The sequence below is a fragment of the Indicator indicator genome, chromosome 7 (assembly GCF_027791375.1).
Source record: "Indicator indicator isolate 239-I01 chromosome 7, UM_Iind_1.1, whole genome shotgun sequence".
In the NCBI taxonomy this organism is placed as follows: Eukaryota; Metazoa; Chordata; class Aves; order Piciformes; family Indicatoridae; genus Indicator; species Indicator indicator.
In genome coordinates, this window is record NC_072016.1 from 11,187,804 (window position 1) to 11,208,104 (window position 20,301).

Sequence of the window (20,301 nt, forward strand, 5' to 3'; positions counted from 1 at the left end):
CCTCAAGGAGACATTTGCCTAGGCACAGCCAAGACCAAAGGGCACAGAACAGACAATACTGGGTCGAGAAGTTGGCCAGAAGATAATTAGCCCATCACTAGCTTTTTGCCACTAGCTGATGTATGCTCAATCCTGACAGTCCTCCCCATATGACTTAAAGGGGGAAAAAAGGCAAAAAGAAAAGGTGGACCATTTGCATTCACTGCATGTACTGCCCATTAGCTCAGAGGATGTCCTGGTGTTTTCAGATTTCAAAGAAACACAGACTGTTTCCTACATTAATGCCTTTCTGATACCACACAAAGAAAAAGAACCTCAGCATAATACTGGTTGAACAGGCTGACAAGAGTTATACGAAAGAGCACAGTTCTCACTTTTGTCAGTACAAAAGTGACCACTGAGGATGCTTAGGAGAGCAGCACTTCTAGAAATCAAAGTGAGGGGTCCACAGGTGTTTTAGACAGGGTTGAGTAATTGCCATTGGAAAGTGGCCAAACGCTGAGCACATGCATCCCTCCATCTCACTGGAAGGGCCGACAGCAGTACCACCACTTTGAGCAGGATGTCTGCTGCCCGGCAGCATGGCACCTGGGCAGAGCTGCCAGCCAGGGGACACTCAGCACTGGATGCTGCTGCTAACCAGACAAGGCTGACCTGGTCCAACCCTGACTGTCTCACAAGGCTGGGAGGATGTAAACCTCTCAATATCGAAACAACTCCAGCAGATGCCACCTTCCAAGTTCACCTACAGCATAGCAAGGCTCCACAAAAGCTGCCCGAGTTTCTTATGGCAGCATTCTATTTTTCTTAACTAATATTTGGAGGATGGCAGGGAAATTCTCAGAAAGGCAATAACAGGTCCCAGTCATGGAGGTGTTTTGACTATCCTGAAGGAAACTGCCAGAGTCCTCTCCGGGATGCATCCCACACTTTCAGATCAGGCTTTCCATCTGCTGCACAGCTGCAGAGATGCAAGAAGAAATTCTTACAGCAATGTGTGTAATTGTGAGGGCAACTCACAAACAAAAATCCCTTCTCAGTGGGAAAGTGTGCTATACAGATGAGACACCAGAGTTCACAGTAGTATATTGTCACGGTATGAGCAGTCCTTAATCCAATCTGCACAGTTATTTAGAGGTTCCTGTTCTGAGCAAGTACAGGACGCACTTTGATCTCTGCTGCCTCCTGCTAAACTGTGGAAATTAGCAAGCAAAAAACCCAGAGCCACAAAGATATCATAGCAGATGAAATACATGCACAAAACAGCTCTCCTCCTGAATGACCTGATGCCTTTCAGGAGACACAGAAGCGAGGCTGCAACTATCTACCTTTACCTCATCAAGAAAATTGTCTTAAACTCTCACATGCAGAGATGAGCCTCTCTTACACAACAATCACTGAAACTTTGCTGTTCGATTCACAAACTACTTGAAGTGATGCTCCAAAACGGCCCAAAGACAGCCAAACTCTTGGATAAAGCATGTTAACACCATATTTGTGCAATCAGAGCTGTGGTCACAGCCTTAGACAGAAACTCTGTTATAGGGGGTGTTAGCCACAACGACAGTCATGCTGAGTGCTTCCTCAGAGCAAGGATGTGTCCTCAAGCAAACTCTTTAATTTAGGATTAAATCAGTCTTTGAGAAGTGCAAGTTTCTGTCAGAATTTGGCTCAAACCCACCTTATTAGAGAAAGATGGATTCTGCAACCTTGTCACATAGTTAACATTCACTAAAATCTCTTGTTTTTAAAGAAAACAGCAGTTGAGAAAGCCATGTGATAATTAAGCTGCAGGCATGGGAAGCAGACAGATAGTTAAGGCAGTCAAATAATCTTCATTCTGCCCTGTAGAGATAAACTACAACAGAATATGTAAAAATGTTCTAATTGTTTCATTATAAATTTGATCAAGCTAATTTTAAAATATATTCATTTCTTATTTTCTCACTTCCTTCTCCCTCAAACCAAGAGGAGAGCAAGCATCCAGCTAAGATGCGCAGTTAAGGCTACACACCTACAGTCACAACAGAATATGGTTAGATTTCTTCTTCCTGTGCCATTTATCCTGATTTTATTACATAATTGCAGCATCTCTGACCATAATCTACTGATAAATGCTTCAAATCCAGTTAATAGAGTGTTGTGATCTGATTACAAGGGAAACTGCAATGAATAGCCATGGAGTCACTTAAAACAACTTGGACTCAGGATGGAGATGAGCTAATTATCTTCAATTCTCCTCCATCCACCAGCCCGAACAACTCTTAGTTAAGAGAAAGGTCTTTGAAGATCTTAAGCAGCCTGGACTTATTTTAACCTGAAAAAATCAGACCCTCCTGCTGAGTACAGCATGTTCTCAGGAATGTTTGTTCAGTGCAGCTAGGCAGTACAGCTCCACCTCCTGAATTATTTAGAGGACACATTTCCTGCAGCACCTCCCAGCCTTAGACCATCAGGTCTGCGGGACAGTTTTTAGAGGCGAGGAGGTATGGACCCTGAACGAGCAGCTCTCCCAAGCAGCAGAAGCAAGCAGGGAATGACAAACCTCTGCAGGGTAGATGGAGACAGGCAGCAGTCACAAGAGGCAGCAAGGGTAGCAACAATCTGGAGAGGACAAGAGGGAAATGCTGTCAGGGCTTCAGCTAGCAACACAGGAACCCTTGGTGCAGGAATCTTGCAAGTCCAGAACTGCTCCATTGGAGCCCTTCTCTAAAATCAAGTCAGCTCTGAGAAAAACAAGCTCTAAGGCAACACCAAAGCAGACAAAGTTTTCTTACATTCTCATTTTCAAGATCCTACATTTCCACTGTCATTTTTGAGTGGGTAGCTGTCAATCTCTACTATGCAGGGAGAGATGATACCAGGCTTTAGACAGACAGAGTCTACACTTAAGATCTAAAATAAACCACGAGAGTTTTATATAGACAGACTATGAAAAGAAAATGAGTAAAAGATGCATGTGTATCTAAGTGCTCTAAAGAAAACAGAGGCCAACAAAGCTCTTCTCCTCTACTCTCATATATTGTACTACTCAAAAGATATTATTTTAGGATTATTTCTGGTGCACTGAAAGGAGAGGATACCCAAAAGTCATGTACACAACTATTCCACAAGCAACCTGGTTATATGATTGCTTCCATGCCCTTCTTTTTTCCTTTCCTCATTTTCCACTTTATTCTACCATCTCCTTGACTAATGTATAAGCTGTAAAAGGCAGGAACCATCTTTCACAGTGTTCAAAGGAGGTATGGTATTTTTATTAGTATGTATGGAGTTGAAGAATTTCATGACTTCAATACAGATAATCAGAGTCATTTGGGCTGGAAAAGACTTTTAGGATCATCAAGTCCAACTATTATGTAACTACCAAGTCTGATAATACCTGACCGTTGCTAGCAGCTGGAATACTGCAACAGCCAGAGGGCAAAAAGGACCAGATATGTGCTTATATACACTTAGTTTATGTACCTCAGCTCACAGATGAAGCAGAGCAAGCATTAGGACTTCCATCTGTTAAAGGCAGTTGAGACAACATTCAAAATACACATAATCCAGCATCTGGTTCCCAAAGGCAGCAACGGTCAAACCCTAGCTTCAGTATGGCTGAAGGAGATTTAGGATGGCACTACTAACAGAGAGTTACAGTTCTTAAAGTACCTCCAGTGTTCTGAGTACCCTAAAAAGAAGGAAAAGAAGTAGTAATTGACAAGCTTCTCACCTCCTCCTCCTGAAGTATTGGGAAGCATTACAATGGACAAGACACCCTCCATCTGCACCCCTGTGACATTAACTACTGTGCAGCTCCCAGTATCTGTGACCTACAGTCACAGCATCCCACTGGTTTAGACCTTCAAAAAAACAAACTACAATTTGCACCTTATAGTAATACACCACATCAAACCAGAAGTCATCACACTCGATCTGGGTTCTACATAGGGTGAAAAAGACATTTTGACTTCATCAACAATAAGATCCAGGTCAGGCATGGGTTGTGTGGCCACTTTCCAAGTGACACTGAGCATACAGATGAAGGTGGGAGAGGTTTACAGGCATCTACACTGGGTAACCCAAGAACTTCATTGGAGAGCTGAACAGTACACATTGTGATATAACAGGAAACAGAATGAAGAGTCAGAAAATAAGCAGAAAAGAATCAAATTCATTAAACCCTTTTACAGACACGAAAAAGGGAGTAACAGGTGGTCAGAGCCTACAAAGACACGGCCTATTTCCCCTCATCCCAGTCGAGACACGTTCCCTCCTCCTTCCCTCTATGCAGAGGCTTGCACCACCTCCTCACCACAGTTCCTGCCATGGGAAGACCAGCTCACTTGGCCTGTGCAGCCCTGTGCAAGTCCCATTTCTCTGCTGACCCAGGTCCTCTGACAAGCTTGCTTCATGGCACATCCCAAACCTCCTTCAGCACTGCCCTCTCACAGGCCACCTTCTTCCCTGTTGCCACCCCTGAAAGACACATGCACCTCCATCCAAAGGCCCCTGTGCACCTGCCAGCTCAAGCCGTCTGCTATCACTATAGCCATCTTTCCCATACTCCTGTCAACCATCATCACCTTTCTTCTGTGTCCTGCAATCACTCTGCCATACAAAGGACCTTCAAGAAGCACTGCCACCCGTACCTAGACCCCTACAAGACCTATCCATCCCCACCACATATAAGCACCCCCAAACTCAAGTCTCTATATCTCCTCCAGCTTTACTTAAGCCAAGGGGGATCCCCAAACTTGAGCCAGGCCCCCCAAAGCCTCTTCCTCCTGCCTCATGAGCCCTAGGTACTCCGTGCAGGCTCCTGCTCCTGGCCCTGCCAGCCCAGCTTGACCCCCTGCCCCAACGGCCACCTCCCTCACCCAGGACGGCACAGCCCGCCGCGCTCACACTGCTGGCCCCCCGAGTTCTGCGCGCCCCCGCCTCCACTGCCGGTCCCGGGGACACGGCCACCGGCACGGTGCGACCCCACACGCCCCCCCGGGCGGCACCTCCAGGGCAGTCCCTACCTGGGCAGGCTCCACGCTGGCGGGCAGCCCCTCGGGTAAGGCCTGGAACAGTAACAAGGCCATGGCGGCACGGAGCCTCCTCGCCATCCCCCCCACCCCCCGCTCCCCGCCTCCCCAACCCGACTGCGGCCCGGGACGGGAGCCGAAGGAACACCCCGCGCGCCGGCCCGACCCAGAAGGCCACTTATTGGGCAGTGGGCACTCCATTGACTTCGCCATTGGCTCAGATCGCTGTCATTTAGGGTAGGACCGGGAGGGGCGGGGTCTGCCTGCGGGTGCTGCCATCTTGAGTGTGGAGCACCGGGAAGGGAGCCTGGAGTAGGGCGAGGACCGCCATATTGTGAGTGGCGGAACTGGTTGGAGAGGGGCGTGGGGAGCTGCCTCTTGGTCCTGCACGGTCCGTGCAATGCACCCCCGGAGACATAAGTGAGTAATACAAAAAGAGGGGTGCACAAGCACCCTTTGGCTTGTTATGGCCTCCCTCACACCCCAATGGCAGCCAAGCACTCATCCACCATTCACTTGGTCACACACGGTTACTGTCATCCCTGCTCAGCCTCCTTCCCAATGTACTCACAGAGCCTTAAACCCAAGCGGTTTACTCGGCCTGGGTACACCAGAGAGCTTGACATGGAGAAGGTGTTACAATGACAGCAGTGGCATAGGAGTGAACGCGAGGTGCCCCAGTGGGAAGCCACATGCTGGTGCCAACCCAATAGAAGACAGGAGCAGCACAGAGAAGAGGATCTCCCATCACAGCCAGATCCCAGCACGTATCCACACAGTGGTCCTTCACCCAGCCTTGCATCCCTGGGAGAAGTAGGGGCACCAGAACTTGGAATTAAGTCCTATCTTGAGAGAGATGGCTCATGTTCCTGGGGTATTAGCAGAGGTCGTGGCACACGGGGCAGCCACCATGCTAGATTGGCATGACAGGGGTTACCAGCTGCTCAGATAACATGTTAAGAAAAGCCATGAAAAAAATGATCAATGTGTCAGCTTATCTGCTATGCTGGCATTTTTCAGTTAGGGCAATACTTGGGCACACCTAACCCTGCTGGATCAGCTCGCCTACCTGCTGCTGGCGTGGGCTGGCAGGTGTTAACCCATTGCACATGCACCCTGCTTGCTTTTCTCTCAGTAGGCAGCTGGTTCACCAGCCTCTGCCAGCCTTTGGGTGAGGAGCAGTGAGCCAAGCCTGCCTGCTGGGGCTGCTGATACTTCAGAAGAGACCCTCAGCCTCTCCTCAGGCGCTGCAGCAATCCAACATCACATCTTTAGTCTGGTTATCATTTGAAGGAAAGCTGCAAGCCTGCTGGAACACTGACTTTTCAGTCACATGCATTAAAGGTTTATTCCTGTTCCCAGCTAGCCTTGAAATTAGAGGCGTAGCTGGGAGAAGGAGGGAGAATGCATAGAGCACTGGACAAGCCCAGATCAGGTGTGACTCATGGCTCGAGTGCAATTAACACCTGCAGCTCTTCCCAAAAGAGATGAGTCCAGCTCTAACTCCTAGCAATGAGGTTTCCTTCCTGTTACAGCAATGAGAAATGAAGGCAGGGCTAGACAGAGCTACCAATGACAGCATGGGGACTTGCTGGCCACAGCCTGGCTGCAACCCCTCTGCTGCCCAGCAAGACTGAGGCAGGCTGAGGAGTTGGTATGGTTTTAGGGAGTGCATCAACCATTTCCCAACACAGGAGCAACATGAGCTGTTGAGATGACTTGAATCCTCTGGGGGAGATTACAGCTATAACCTAGAAACCTAGAAACCTCACTGAGCTAACCTGTCAGCTGGCATAAATCCATGTTGATCTGAAGAGGGAATCCACTACTATAAGCTCAAGGGGGAGGTCTGTTTTGAGGATGGCTTGCCAATCCTCCCAACTCAGTGCAGCCCTCTTTCTCCGGCTAAGAGAAACAAACTGCACAATGTACCACTGCCCAGGGCAGGAGGACAGTTGGTGCAAGATGGCAATAGCTCTTCAGAGGGTCTTGCTGCACCATTGCTACTCTCATGTGGAAGGGGACAGGAAAAAAAGGAACGACAAAAATGCTAAGGCTTTCCCACCATGGTCCCAAACCTGGCTTTAGGTGGCTGTAACCTTGGCATCAGTGATTCAGAGCCCCTTGCCCTGGCAGGACTCCCCTGCACTGCAAACTCAGAAACAGTCAACGGCAAGAGCATAGCTGCAGTGCGCAGGGGAAGGGCAGCTTTAGGGTGCTGCAGCACATCCTTTTACAACCATCACTGTGCTTCTGACCATGCCACAGCCACCTTTAACCCAAATACACCTCAGGCTGCTACGGGTACCTTTCTGAAAGTGCTCAAAGCAATTTTGAGTGCAGGGCAAGAGCAGCTTGAGTTAAGGAGCTTAAGAAAAGCAGAGACCAGAGATGTCTCCTTGTGGCTTCTTCCCACTCCCAACAGGACTGACATCTGTTTAATTTCATATGCTTATCTATTATTTTAATTGCACATTAGCAGGAGATCTAATAATGCCCAGGGATCAGATACCTAAGTTTGAACATGTTTTCTTACTTTTCACTGACCTATTAATTATTTCAGAGCTCAAGTGCTTGCAGTTGGAGACTTTATCCTCTGCAGCATAGGCAGAAGCAAACTTGCTGGGGATATAGCTTGGCCCTTCAAGAAGTACATTTTAGGTTTGGCTGCTTTCTCTGTAGAAGTGGAGTGGTTAATGCCAGGAAGCCCTTTGTCTGCAGATTTTGTGTCTCCACTTGGGCATACAGCTGATGCAGGGACGCTGCTGCCCTTGGGGATGTGACACACATCCCAAGCTGGAGGGTCAAGGGTGGACACAGTTGTTTGAGGGCCAAGACTTGGGAAAAACTCTGGGGCTCCTTACTCCTCTGAAAATAGGCTGCTGCAAACTCAAGCCACTCTTCTTTGGGATGGGAGAAACCTCATGGCAGGTCTAGGTTAGCATCTTGCAAACAGTGCCTGGCCAAGAAGCAAAACAGCAGTCATGGGGGTAGGAAGGGTCACCCTGTGTCATACCACTAGTACCCCCAACAGGACATCAGTCACCATGAACAGAGCACTGCCACCTCCTTTTGTCCCTTACCCCAGGATTGTTTGCAGCCCCAAGAACCTCTCAGGGAAGGCTGCATGCATGGGATGCCCAAGGGTTTCAGGGCTCATGCCAGCCCTCTTCCTTCTTCTCCTGGCCCCTGTGCTGCCCCTCACCCTGGTGCCTGCTCAGGCCTTTGAAGGCAGGCCTAAGACCGATGTACCAGCCCTGTCCAAGGATTCACACACCCAGTGACCGGCCAAAAGCAGAACCCACAGCTGTGTCTTTTAAAAAATAAAAACAAATCACACTTTATTTTTCGACCCTCCTCTCTGTGATTTGCAGTGCTGCTATTCAGAGCATGAGTTAATGTCTCAACAGCTTTGTGACTTTTGTGGCTACTGCATCTCCTTACCCTCTGTTCAAAAAGGTCCAGAGTTGACTGTCCCCCCAAAGCTGCAGGTCCTTGGTCCTACCATGGGGACAGTGAGGTACAGGATAAGGGCAACTGCTGGCTGTTGTGCTCAGAGGAATGGCAAAAATTAGAGCTTAAAAACAATTAACTATTTTTCTTCCAGATAGTGGCAATCAGAAAATAAAACATGAAGGAATGCATGTTTCAAGCCTTGGTCCTTGGACTTTGGGGTGCTCCCTGTACAGAAAGAACAAGTCCCTTCCCATGTGCCAAAACATAATCCAGCTCTTGGCAAGAGGCCACTATGGTGGTTTAAGGCAGCAGTGTGGTTTGGCTCTTAGCACAATGGCAGGACAGCTGCTTTCAGAGGTAGGACTGTGCTCTCACCCCTGAGGGGAGAGCCTGAGGTCTTGCATGGCCAAGCCCAGTGCTCACATGAGCTTGGACAAGTTGGCAGATTGTCCTGCACAGGGCAGGAGAAAGGCACAGGATGCACAGCCACCACCCAGGGCATGAGGGACATGGGAAGGCAAGGACTCAGACAGCTGCATATGGAAGGAGGCTCAGGGCAAGCCAAAATGCTGCAAGCTGGGCATGCAGAGTGAGATCCTGCCTCTCTGGGGCATGGAGGCAGCAGAGAAGGTGCTGGGCTTGGGGGCAGATGTGGCTGGACTGTGCCTCTAAGCCCTGCTCAGGGGACACAGAGCTGGTGGGCACAGGGGACTAGAGGGATGTGATGGCTCATGAGGTAGTCTTCATTCACAGTCCCTTGTTAAAATAGACATACAGCACTTTGTCCCCATGCTTGGCCGTGATACTGTCATGCAGCTCCTGCTCAAGGTCAGTCACTGCAAGAGAGCTGTAGGGAGAGGGGATAGACACTGAGAACTGCAATCCTTCTCCCTGACCACCAGTCAAGCCACCCTCTTTCCCCACTGCCATTCCAGGTCCCCTGGGATCTTTTAAGCTCATGTCAAGACCAACCACCCATTTCTAGCATCCAGTGCTCCCAGTGCTAGGGGAGAGGGCTACCAATGGGACTGGGGGTTCTGTTGCTCCCAGCACAGAGCTTGCAAACCAGAGGAGCCACATGCTCTCCTGCTGCCAGGGGCACCAGCATGCACAGGCAGGTGCTGCCTTGGGTTGAAGGACGGATGTTCATTATCCTTCTCCTGGGATGGACAGAAAAGAGCTAAGGAAGAAAGAAGGCTCCAAGGTCCCACACAGGATGGGTAAGCAGTGGGACAGTTACCATCTCTGTGGGAACAGGGCGCAGGCTGCCGGCACCATGAACAGGAGGCTGTGGGACAGAGAAGAGCTGAGCATTAGCACTGCGGATCACAACCTATTTGCCCCCCAGCCACAGCAATCTCAGCCCTCAAGGGGCTGCTCATGCCACATGACTCCCAATAACTGGGGAAAGCCCAGGCTGAAAGGCAAGCAGCTTTGCAAACCCCTGCTGGGAAAGAGGTCTTTTTTCAAGCATCCTTTGGAACCACTCTCCAGGCACCCACAGGCGTTCAAGCAGCAGGACACTTACAAGGCTCCACAGAGCAGCACCTGCAGAGGCGCATGGAGAACCCGGATCCGCTGCAAAGGAAGAGCCAGGAGTGAGTCCCCAGCCTCACCACAAACCTCACTCACAGACTGGGGAGATTTCTTCCCTCAATAGGGCTGAATGCCTAACCCCTCTGGGGTACCACTGGCCCCTGCCACACTCCACAGCCTCTCTACGTCACCTGAAAAATCTTTGGTATACTGGGGACTTGAATAGCAGACAATCAAGCCAGGCTCTGCAACTCCTTCATTGTATTCCCACCATCTCCGTGGCTGGAGAGCAGGTCTGGTGCAGCACAAGACTCACTGGAACACCACAGAAGAAATGTGCACTCACCTGCATGAAGGGGATTTTCTCCAGCCGTTCCATGATGATGGGCAAAATAACTAGGTAGAGAGACAAAAGGTCAGGCTCCTGATACAAGCCAGCCTGCAAGGCTGCCCCAGCAGGACCATCCTCCCATGGTAGTAGTTAATGGTGCTGCAGGCCACTAGGTACTTGCTCATGGCAAGAACCAGACATGGGACAGCCACCCATCCATCACGTGAGCAGCATGGTCCATGTTCTTGTCCCTCTTGCTGGGCTTGCATCATGGCAGGGGTCTTGTAAGGGCAAGGAAATACTGGGCTGTGGGTCATGGGCGAGAGTGTAAGATGCATCCTAGCAGGGCCCAACTGCCACAGGAGCACTCCACATCTCCCACAGGCTTTAAGCTGGGATAAGGAGGGCTGGGGAACTCTGATGGGAATGGCAGGATGTGGAGACCAGCTCTATCAATGACATGAGACCAAATGTCACTCAGGATGCCAGGCCACCCTCCCTCTTCTTCCTGGGGGAAATTGAAGCAGGGGAGAGAGAGATGGTGGATCCCAGTCTGCCTTTCCCACCTTCCTGCCCTGCACTCACTCATGCCTGGTGCCGCCATGGTGATCCTGGAGACCACAACCTGTGCAATGCCCTTCACTGCTGCCCTCTGCAAACACAAGCAGTAGGTAAGCCCCTACCTGCGTCATTCCCCTACCTGGACCCCCATCCCCAGACTCACCCTGGACTGGCCAAGCTCGTTGTTGTCCCTGTCTGTCACTGTGATCCCGTTAATGATTTCTCTGGAGAGGACAGGCAGTTGTCAGTAGGGGCCAGGATGGTCAAAGATGAATGAGGCCAAGACAATGGGGTAGAGGGGTGTCAAGAGGGTCCCCTGTGCTGTGCTGGTACAGCTGCCCCAGCTGTCCCCAGTCCTGGCCCCAGGGCTCCACAGTCCCCAGCCCAGCCGATGCTGCCATCTTCAGGGCATGGCTGCAAACAGGGGCTGGCCTTTGAGGGGGCAGACACCCGACACCCGCAGCTGGGGACTGTCCCCACACAGCACCCCCGCTCCCAGTGTGGGACCCTGAACAGCTGACACAGGTCCGACACAGGCCCCATTTAAGGGGTCCCAGGCCCTAGGGGGTCTGAGGGACCTTCCAGCCCAGACCCCAGAATGGCTATCCTCAGCCCAAAATCCCACTCCTGCTCTGGGTGAAGGATGAGCATCCCACCCAGCACCCTCTGCCACAGTCCCAGCACCAGGAATGCACAGATCCTGGCTCACCTCCCTCCCATCCTCATCCCCCACTCCAGCCTGGAGATGGGAAACCAGCAGGGTGACCACAGTGACCAGGCAGCCCAGGAGCCCAGGTGCCCCTGGCTCACCTTTGGAGGGAACCACATCCCTTGAGCACCCCAGCTGTGTGTGGCACTTACTGTTGGCGCATCAGGGGGATATTGACACAGTTCGCAGCAGCCACGGCTGCAAAGGGGACCCAGCGGGCCAGCAATGGGGGGGCTCGCTGCAGGAGACAGGCTGGTGTCAGAGCAGGGCGGCAGAGTGCAGCCAGCTGCCCCACACAGACCCATCCTGCTGTACCTTGGTGTAAAGGTTGAGTCCTACTGCAGTGGCCAGGGCTGTACCAGTGGCTGTGACATAAGCCACCCCGAGTTGCCTGCATCGTGATTTCCAAAAAAGGGAGAGAACAGAAACAACTCTGACTCAGTCTTTTTCCTTTAGTGCCCAAGAGAGTGCACAAGGTGGGTCTTTATGGGACATCTAGGGGGGTCCCAACACAGAAGGTCCCTATCCTGTGTTGGGGCATGTTCACCTCAGTGAGATGGTGGAGGCGGCATTGCGGTTGGTGTAGTTGACAATGGCATTGAAGGACTGGTTCACCCACTGCCAGAAAACCACAGCAGGCACTGTCCTGTGGAAGGAAGGGACCAGAAGAGAACCCAAGGGCTGTTAGGGACACCTGGCCTGCCCCCATGGGCAGGCTTGGTGGCAGGACAGCCAAGACGCCCTTGTGTCCCCCAAAGGAAACTGAAGCACTGTGGCAAAGCCACAAGTCAGTGGAGTTCTGTCTGCCTTTGTGGAGCACAGGAAAGGGAAGGGGGCCCAGACTTGCAGGGTGCTCAGCCAAGGGTGAGAGACCCAGCTTTCAGCTGGGTGGCAGCCATCCTGCTGGGCTGAGATAAGCCTTTGTCAACAGGACCAGCATGGCAGGGACCGCAGGGACAGAGGTGGCTCTAAGGGTGACCAGGATGCCTGGGTTCCTACTGGTGTCTCAGGGACATTAAGGTGGCGTGAGAGGGAACATGGGGACATGTGGGTCTGAGCAAACTTTGGGATGCAAGAGGGTGGAGATGGGCTGGGAAGAGGGTGACCAGAAGCACTGGGAGATCCTCCACCAGCAACTAATTAGCAAACTAATCATGGGTGGGATGGAACAAAGATCCACTGGGAAAAGGCAGTGTCTGCCTCATACTGCCTCTGTGCTGGGAACAGCATCACTCCTGCCCCCCAGCAGCTAGAAGGGAAGGGAAATACAGAGAGCTGTCAGCATGGGCTGAGGATGACGGAGCAGCCTGGAGGCACATTTCATCCTTGGTTTTAGAGGCCGTTATGGTCCACAGAGAAAGAGCAGTGGCAATACAGGACTTGGACACATTAATCATTACAGTGGATCTTGGAGGAGCTGAGCTGAAAGCAAAGAAAGACCGTAGCCAGTCATGCCAAGGTATGGGTGGATCTGTTACGGTTCCACCACAGGCTGGGCACTAGGTACAGGGTACTGGGACATGGAGTTTGGCCACAGGCAGACTGGTTATGCCCTTGCCAACAGGGACTCCCCAAGGGTCTGGGAACTGTGAGGGCTACATCCCCATTCTGGCATCCCCAGAGGCTCACCGGTAGAACTGGAGCATGCATCCAGTGAGTGCCATGCCCCCTGGCACCTGGAAGGACATCCTCCCGATGAGGTTCATCTTCTCACCACTGTCAGGGTGGAAGGCTGAGTCGTAAAGCTTCTTGGCATAAAGCAGCTGCTCCTGGCTGCTTCCTGGCGGTACCAGCCCGGCCCTGCAAGCCCAGAGCCCATAAAGGGGGAGCCAAACAGACTGCTGGCACCTGGCACCACTGAGGTGCAGAGCCCTGGGCACCAAACTTGAAAGACAGAGGAAACATCTCACACGAGGGAAACTTGTCTCAGCTTGAGTCTCCTAGAATAAGCCTAGGAAAGTTCCCCCAAACCAGCTCCAACAGATATTTTATCCCAGCACGCCCACTGGGAATGACTGCCTCCATATCCCCTGTGGCTGTGCAGGGCAGTCTGGTACAGCTGCAGGCACAAGGACAGCACCTGCCCTGGCTGCACCCTTGCCCCTCACCTGCAGCTTTCCACCATGGCCTTGGCCTGGTCCAGCTCCTTCTCTGGCACCAGCACTGTGCGTGGGTCAGTGATGTTGAAGAAATGCTTCAGGCGCCCCATGAAGGTGCTCTGGTCCCAGCGTGGGATGTCGATGTTGAAGCCAAGGGGGACAGCGGCCATTTCAGCGCAGGTCTGCACAGGGGCAAAAGGCAGCTTGGGAGGATCCTGTGTTGAGTGTGGGCCTGCCACAGCCACAGGAGAGGTTAACTGGGTGAGAGCTGTGGCAGGTTTATATTTAACAGGTAAACTGGACTTTCAGCAGCCCTGAGCCTGGAAGCTCCCCTGCACCCCTGCTGCCAGCTGAATGCTGCAGTGAGGCTGCTCCTTCACAAACCATCCTGCCCGCATGTGGCCCTCCAGCTTGCACTACCCACCTCTCCTAGCACCACCACCTCCTTGTGGTGGGACCTTGCTGCACAACACTATGGGGCTCAGCTCGCCCCCTCCACAGGGCTACACAGCACTGCCCTGAGAGCACTACCCACCTGGGCATTACACTGCATCCCCCACTCAAGTGCATACAGCCTGGCACCGTGTCCTTTGCACTATGCTCTGTCCTCCAACGGCACCGCGTGCCCCCATGGCACTCCACTCCACCCTCCCATACCTGCATTGCATGTGCCCACGAATAACGCCTGCAACTGCTGTGGCACTGCACCCTCCTGTAACTGCACCGCACAGCTCCTTCCATAACTGCATCCTCCTATAGTATTGGCACTGCACGTCCTCGGTAACAGAGGGCCACCTCTGCAACACTGTTATGCTCTCCCCACGCTACCACACTGCATTCCCCATGGCACTGCATGCTCCCCACAGCGCTCCATGGCCTTGTGCGCTCCGCACCATACTGCTCCACAACCCTCCGGCATGGCACGCTCCCCGTGGGGTGGGGTGGGGTGGGGTGGGGCGGTACGGCACCGCCCTGCACACTGCCCGTGGCGCTGCACAGTGCTCACAGAATTAAGACGCCTGGCACGGCACGGCACGGCACGGCTCGGCTCATCCCCGCCCCGCCCCGCGCCCCACGTGGCCCTACCTGCAGTCCCCAGACCCCTTGCTTGCCGACTCCCACACACGTGGCCCCCAACAAACTCCGACGCGTGGCCACTCTCAGCCAATCACAGAGAACCGAACAACCACACCTATCTTCCCCGCCACACCCCTCGGGTCGCCTCTCGTACGCATGCGCCGGATGCGGGGGCGGACCTAGCCGTGAGAGGTGGTGCTGAGCTCCGCCCCTGCCGCCGGCCATCTGCACGCTCCGTACGCACGGCGGGAAGCGCTGACGCTTTACGTAGCGCCGGCGTGTGTGTGACGCAGTTGCCCATGGTAACCCTGCAGCCGCGAAGAGGATGGTGAGTGGGGTAGGGGGTGGCGTTCCTGTGGCGGGCAGCAAGGGCAAGGCGGCTGCCACGGGGGACCTGCTGGGCTGGGGCTGGACTGCGGCTGAGGTCTGGGGGCGCTTGGGCCCGGTGGGCAGCGAAGTGCCGACGGCGCCCACCTGAATGAGTAGCCTAGCAGGCCTGAGGCGTCCACTTCGGTGGAGGGTGGGGTAATGGGGGTCGGAAACACACTCTCAGGGGCCTTGCTTGCGGGCTTTGAGCTGTGGGACCAGCGTGCCCGGCCAGGGTTCAGGGCAGGCGTTCTGGCAGGTCTGGGACCATGAGGGCTGGCAACGCCTACCCGCGGATTCTGACAGACCTGGCATCACCAGGACCGGGGGTGCCTACCTGGGGGATCTGGCAGGCCTGGGGATCACCGGGGATCTGGTAGGGCATTTGCACATGACGGCTGGGGGCACCCAGTCAAAGGAATGTTGCTAGGGTTGGGGCCAATGTACAGCTGGGGCCTCCAGCCATGGAAGACCCTGTGTGGGACTGGGCTTCTGGTTGAAGTTGGAGACTATGTGGGACCTGGAGAATAGGGGTGTTGAGTTGGGTCCTGGCAGGGACTGGGAGGCTTGAGGATGCTATGGTGAGACCTTTGTTGGGATGGGATCAGTCTGCCTGGAGTTGCTTCTGTCACAGTGTGGAAGGCATGATGGACGGTTGGGTGCTTCAGAGGGCTGGGGAGCAGGATGACAGTCATCCACTTGGCATGAGGAGAGAAGGAGCAGTCAAAGAACCTTGAAAGCATGGAGGAAAGTGTTTAGGGATTGACCACAGAAAGTTTGGGAGCATCTGCAATTGTGAAGAGACACTGGACAATCCAGCCAAGGTGGGAGAGGGCCATCCATGGCTTGGATCCTGGCTACAGGAGTTGATGGAGCTGTAAGAGAGTTTGTCAAGGTGGAAAGGCCAGTTGTTGATAAACAGCCTCAGAAGGCAAAATGTGAGTTCAGTCATGCCAAGAAAACCTCAGTGAGAGAGGTTGGATGAAAGAAGTTGTTTTTTCAGAAATGGATAGGACTGTGGTGCAGTGCTTAGGGTCTGCAAGAAAGCTACCAACTGAGTGGAATGAACAGTCTGCAAGAAAGCTACCAACTGAGTGGAATGAACAGTCTGAAGAGTCACTTGGAAAACCCAGTCAGTGTTGACTGGTTAGAGTAGTCTGCTGGGGTTTCTGCCAGGGGCTGGAGAGGTCAGGGATGATCTACACTGAAAAGACAAGAATACACTTGGGAAGGGCTGGAAGTGGAGTTTTGATGCTGATGAGAGAAAGAGAGGACCCAAGGAGGAAAGAAATGTTCAAGGGGAGAAATTAATTTTGTGAGAGGGTGCAGTGTGGACTGAAAGGAGGAATTGAGAACTTTGGTGCAGTGAAGGACCTGGTTAGGTTGGAGGGCAATGCTGGGAGGTAGATGGGGTGGTGAGGGTGTAGTGTGGTCTGAATCAAGGTTGGAGTAAGGTTGGATGGTGGACTAGGCTGTTGGAAACAGCTTGGGTTTGGATGCTAGAGTAGGTGAGATGGGACAGGTGGGATACTGGCAACATCCATCGAGGACTGGAAGGAAGGTTTAGAGCTGCTGGGTGAGGGTGAGCAAGGTAAGTGGTAAGAGAAAGCTGCAGTAGATGGGGAACCACTGCTGAGGAAGCAGCATGTTCAGAAAACACAGGCAGAAAGAAATAGCAATGGGAAAAGAGCTTTCACAAGAGTGAAGCTGTGTTTTGTCCAGGAGACCTCTGGACACAAGCTGGATTCATGTAAGTGGACAGCATGGGAGGAGGTGTAAGCAAGAATAGCAAAGGCAGCTCCTTGTCTTCATTTCTGTTTGTGTCCCCCCAACCTGGTGGGCCACAGAGAGCACATCACACCAAACACTGAAGCCATCACAGGATGGACATCTGCTGTAAAGATGAGGGCAGCTGCCTCCAGCATTGCAGTGCTTTGTGGGACACATTTGGCCTGCAGCATCTGCTGGCCAAATCTACTCTTCTGCCTTGTGATGTCCCAATAAGCTGGTGTAGTCTGGAATCTGGCTGCTATCTGAGCACTTTTTGCGTGGAGAGGGTGAACTGGCTGTTTTCCAGTGTTCATTTTATTTGATACAACATTTTACTGCCTCTTTGTCTGTTTTTCGTTTCTGGGAGTAGTTGGGTTTTTTTCCTTGCAACCTCTCAGGCAGAATGGGTGGCACTTCGGGGTGCCTGTTAGGCTGACTATGGAGCTCTGTATGGATTCACAATTTGTGCTACAATGGAATAATCCTGTAGAAATAGCAACTCAGTAGAGTTTCTGTAATCATGTGGAGAAACTATGTAATCCTGTGGAGCAGAAACTCTGAAACACCAGCAAATATATCCAAAGCAGCTCTGGCAGCCTAGGGGTGTGGGTCAGCAGTGAGAAATAATCCTATGGTAGCTGCATGTGAGGATGTGGCATGTCATGATTGCACTGGGAGGTGCTTAAACTCCCTTCAATGACTGCTTGCTCCAACTGCAATGATAAGAGGGTTAATGCTGAGGTTTAAATTATTTCAGTGCTCATCCAAGTGAGTAAGTACAGAGGGGAAGTGTCTCCTCTTGTAGAGCATACTAGAATTTCTCACAGCTGTAGGGCAGAGGTGGTAGAAGGTCATAGGTGAAGCACAAAGAGAAAGATGAGCCATAAAACTGCATAGCATGAGGAATGTGGAGCACTGAACTCTTTGGTGTCATTAAGCAGCATCTGTGCTAGGTGCACAGCAAGGACGAAGGGAGGCTGTGACGTGTAAGGATGCACTGCTTTCCAAAGTTTAGGCAATGCTGTGAAGCAGAGCTTGTGGTTCCTTGTCACTGTAACAACATCCTTTACCAAGTGAGATGGAATGTTATTGGAGGATGGCCAGTGTTTTTCTAAAACTGTTTATTGAAGATGACATTATCTTGTCAAAAACAGGGTTGTCAAAGTGTGGCCCCATTTTACAGTTGAGGAAACTGAGTCATGAAGTGTCTAGTTGATACTAGGCAGATCTGATGGAGTGGATGAAATACCAGCATAGCTAAATGCATAGTCAGACATCTTTCTCTTAGTCTTGAGCTCTTGCTTCAAGCAAAACCATCATCTATCTGTTGTCTGCTGTAGGTATACTTAGTACCCAGGATTTCTTTCCTTTGTCCCATGTTGTTTGGCAATAAAGCTGTATTTAAAATGGCCCCATTAAACAAAATGCTTTCAAGAGCTTTAATAGTGCCTTGCTGCTTTAGTTTCTCATCACAGTTCTGTGTTATGTGTTTGGTTTATTTTACTGACTGTTGAGACATTAGTATGAAAAACTACCTGCAAAGGGAACAGTATACCACAGCTGGCCATGGCTTTCAAGTTCTGAAACCAAAGACTGCTGACATTATCCAGTGCAAGTTCATCTCTGTGCAGGGCAAACTGCTTCCTTCAATCTTGTTGAAAAAGAGATGTTTGATTTTTACTATGAAAGGAATGTTCATGTTGTTGCTGGTTAATATTCCAAACCAGAAAGTGCTGTGTGACCTCTTTCACAGAAAACTATGTTAGCAGGTTTGAGCTGGAAAAACTCTGTAGGTGACTCAACTCCATTAAATTTTGGATTTCAATGAAGGAAAGAAAGTCTGCATTGAATGACACCATATGGTGGAGACATGCAGCAAGCAAATGATTTTTTGGGAGTTTTGCCAGAGTAAGAAGTATTGAATAAACTGCACTCAATAGATTAATTTACTTTGGTTGTATTTTGAAAAAGACTGGGTGATTTTATGACCATTAGTGACATTTGCAGTTCTGCAGCCGAAGATAAAGGTAATCAAACGTCATTCTTCGGGGCACCAGCTAATCAGTGCAGTTGTCAGGAAGGACTCCCCTCCTCCAGCTCTGCTTGCACAGTATCACACCCTAGACAACAAATGTAGCTTCAAATATACGTTGCTGAAAGCAGAATGTTTGGCCCAGCTAAGCCTCTTGTGTTTCTCCATGTCACCTTCTCCCGCATTACTTTTTGAAACCATCACGTGCACCCTCTATCTTTAACTTGCTCTTTGAGAATAGCAAAGTGCTATCATATTGCTTAATTAAAACTAAATCCTGGGCCAGAGCTGCATTAGGTGCTGTGCAGGCTGAGCATGGAGACATTCTTCATGCCATATAGTCTGTCTGAGGTGAGAGATAACCAAGTGATATGAGTAAGGAGAGTCCAAGACAGGTTTGAACTTGGCATGTTTGCTGCTTCAACCTCTTTAAGGATTGCGGGTGTGGCAGAGAAGGAATTAACAGGAGAATTGTGGGGTAGTTTTCTGGATGTGTCTCCAGTTGTAGGAAAGGCACAAAGGTTTGAGAAGAGAGCTCAGCAATGCTGGGGCTGGTAAAACAAGCCATGGGGAGGCAGAAGCCATCAATTCCACAGCAAGTGTACTTGGCTAGGAAGGGCCTGGAGGGTGAAGAAAATTGACTTGTGGCTGCAACATCAGGGAAGAGGGTGTCTGTGCAGGGGTGTAGAGATAGGGGAGATGTGGTCACAGTGGCAGGCTGAGGTGCTGAGCTTTGTGCTGTGTTTTGTCTTGGTGAACTGTTTTGATTCTAGCTAAATATCCACATCTAGTAGATAAGCAATTGCTGGTAACCAAGGGTGGTTATATTTTAAATTCATTATCTGAGTTTTGTGGCTAATAAAGTTAAACAGAATACATTTACTTTTGTTTCCTAATAGGAATCGACTATGCTCCGCAGCAGCTTGTGGGCCATGCTTTATCCATGCCCTGTGTATCCAGCCCTCAGTACAAGGGGAAATTGTTCTTTCCATTATGGGTTTATAGTGCCAATCTGATACAATATTTAAACAGATTATCTCAATGGTCTGTTTGTCCCAAACCAATTTTTGCTTTGGCCTATAAAGTGAATCTTTCTTTCAGCGGCTTCTGTGGTACAGGATGTAGTTACATGCATCAGCTAGTTCAAAAGACCCATATACAGCATGGATTTAAAACTGAATAAATCCACAAAACCCTTAGATAGAACTATAAATGTCACTGTATTTTTATATCTGTCTGTTGGTTGTTTTTTTTTTTAAGAGAATAGGATTACTGCGTGTAGCTATAACTGAAATCCTTTGATAATTCAGTGGGTATTTTAGACCTAGCAATGATACACTTTCATA

The 20,301-nt window shown here is 50.9% G+C and overlaps 2 protein-coding genes across 2 annotated transcripts in view; both read right to left on the reverse strand.

Annotated features, from left to right (window-relative positions):
• WBP1L (WW domain binding protein 1 like) overlaps positions 1-5,099 on the reverse strand; it is a 60,279-nt gene extending 55,180 nt beyond the window's left edge. Inside the window, exon 1 of the mRNA XM_054382461.1 lies at positions 5,013-5,099. Within this exon, the coding sequence (XP_054238436.1) occupies positions 5,013-5,099 (87 nt within the window). The remainder of the gene's footprint in view (positions 1-5,012) is intronic.
• A 4,122-nt stretch (positions 5,100-9,221) lies between these two features.
• On the reverse strand, positions 9,222-13,880 carry SFXN2 (sideroflexin 2). The gene is made up of 11 exons (XM_054382761.1): positions 13,720-13,880; positions 13,241-13,411; positions 12,159-12,257; positions 11,927-12,002; positions 11,764-11,849; positions 11,066-11,126; positions 10,927-10,993; positions 10,357-10,406; positions 10,003-10,052; positions 9,715-9,762; positions 9,222-9,321 (listed from the first exon to the last, which is right to left on the reverse strand). Exons 1-11 carry the CDS (start codon positions 13,878-13,880, stop codon positions 9,222-9,224), a joined length of 969 nt encoding a protein of 322 aa, XP_054238736.1.
• Positions 13,881-20,301: the final 6,421 nt, after the last annotated feature.

Excerpts from the sequence above, each read along its gene's own strand:
- SFXN2 (XM_054382761.1), bottom strand. The coding sequence starts at position 13,880 with ATGGCCGCTGTCCCCCTTGGCTTCAACATCGACATCCCACGCTGGGAC. Across the intron at positions 9,763-10,002 it reads GTGCTGCTCTGTGGAGCCTT|CCTCCTGTTCATGGTGCCGG; the intron begins GTAAGTGTCCTG and ends TCTGTCCCACAG. Across the intron at positions 9,322-9,714 it reads GCCCTGTTCCCACAGAGATG|CTCTCTTGCAGTGACTGACC; the intron begins GTAACTGTCCCA and ends CTCTCCCTACAG.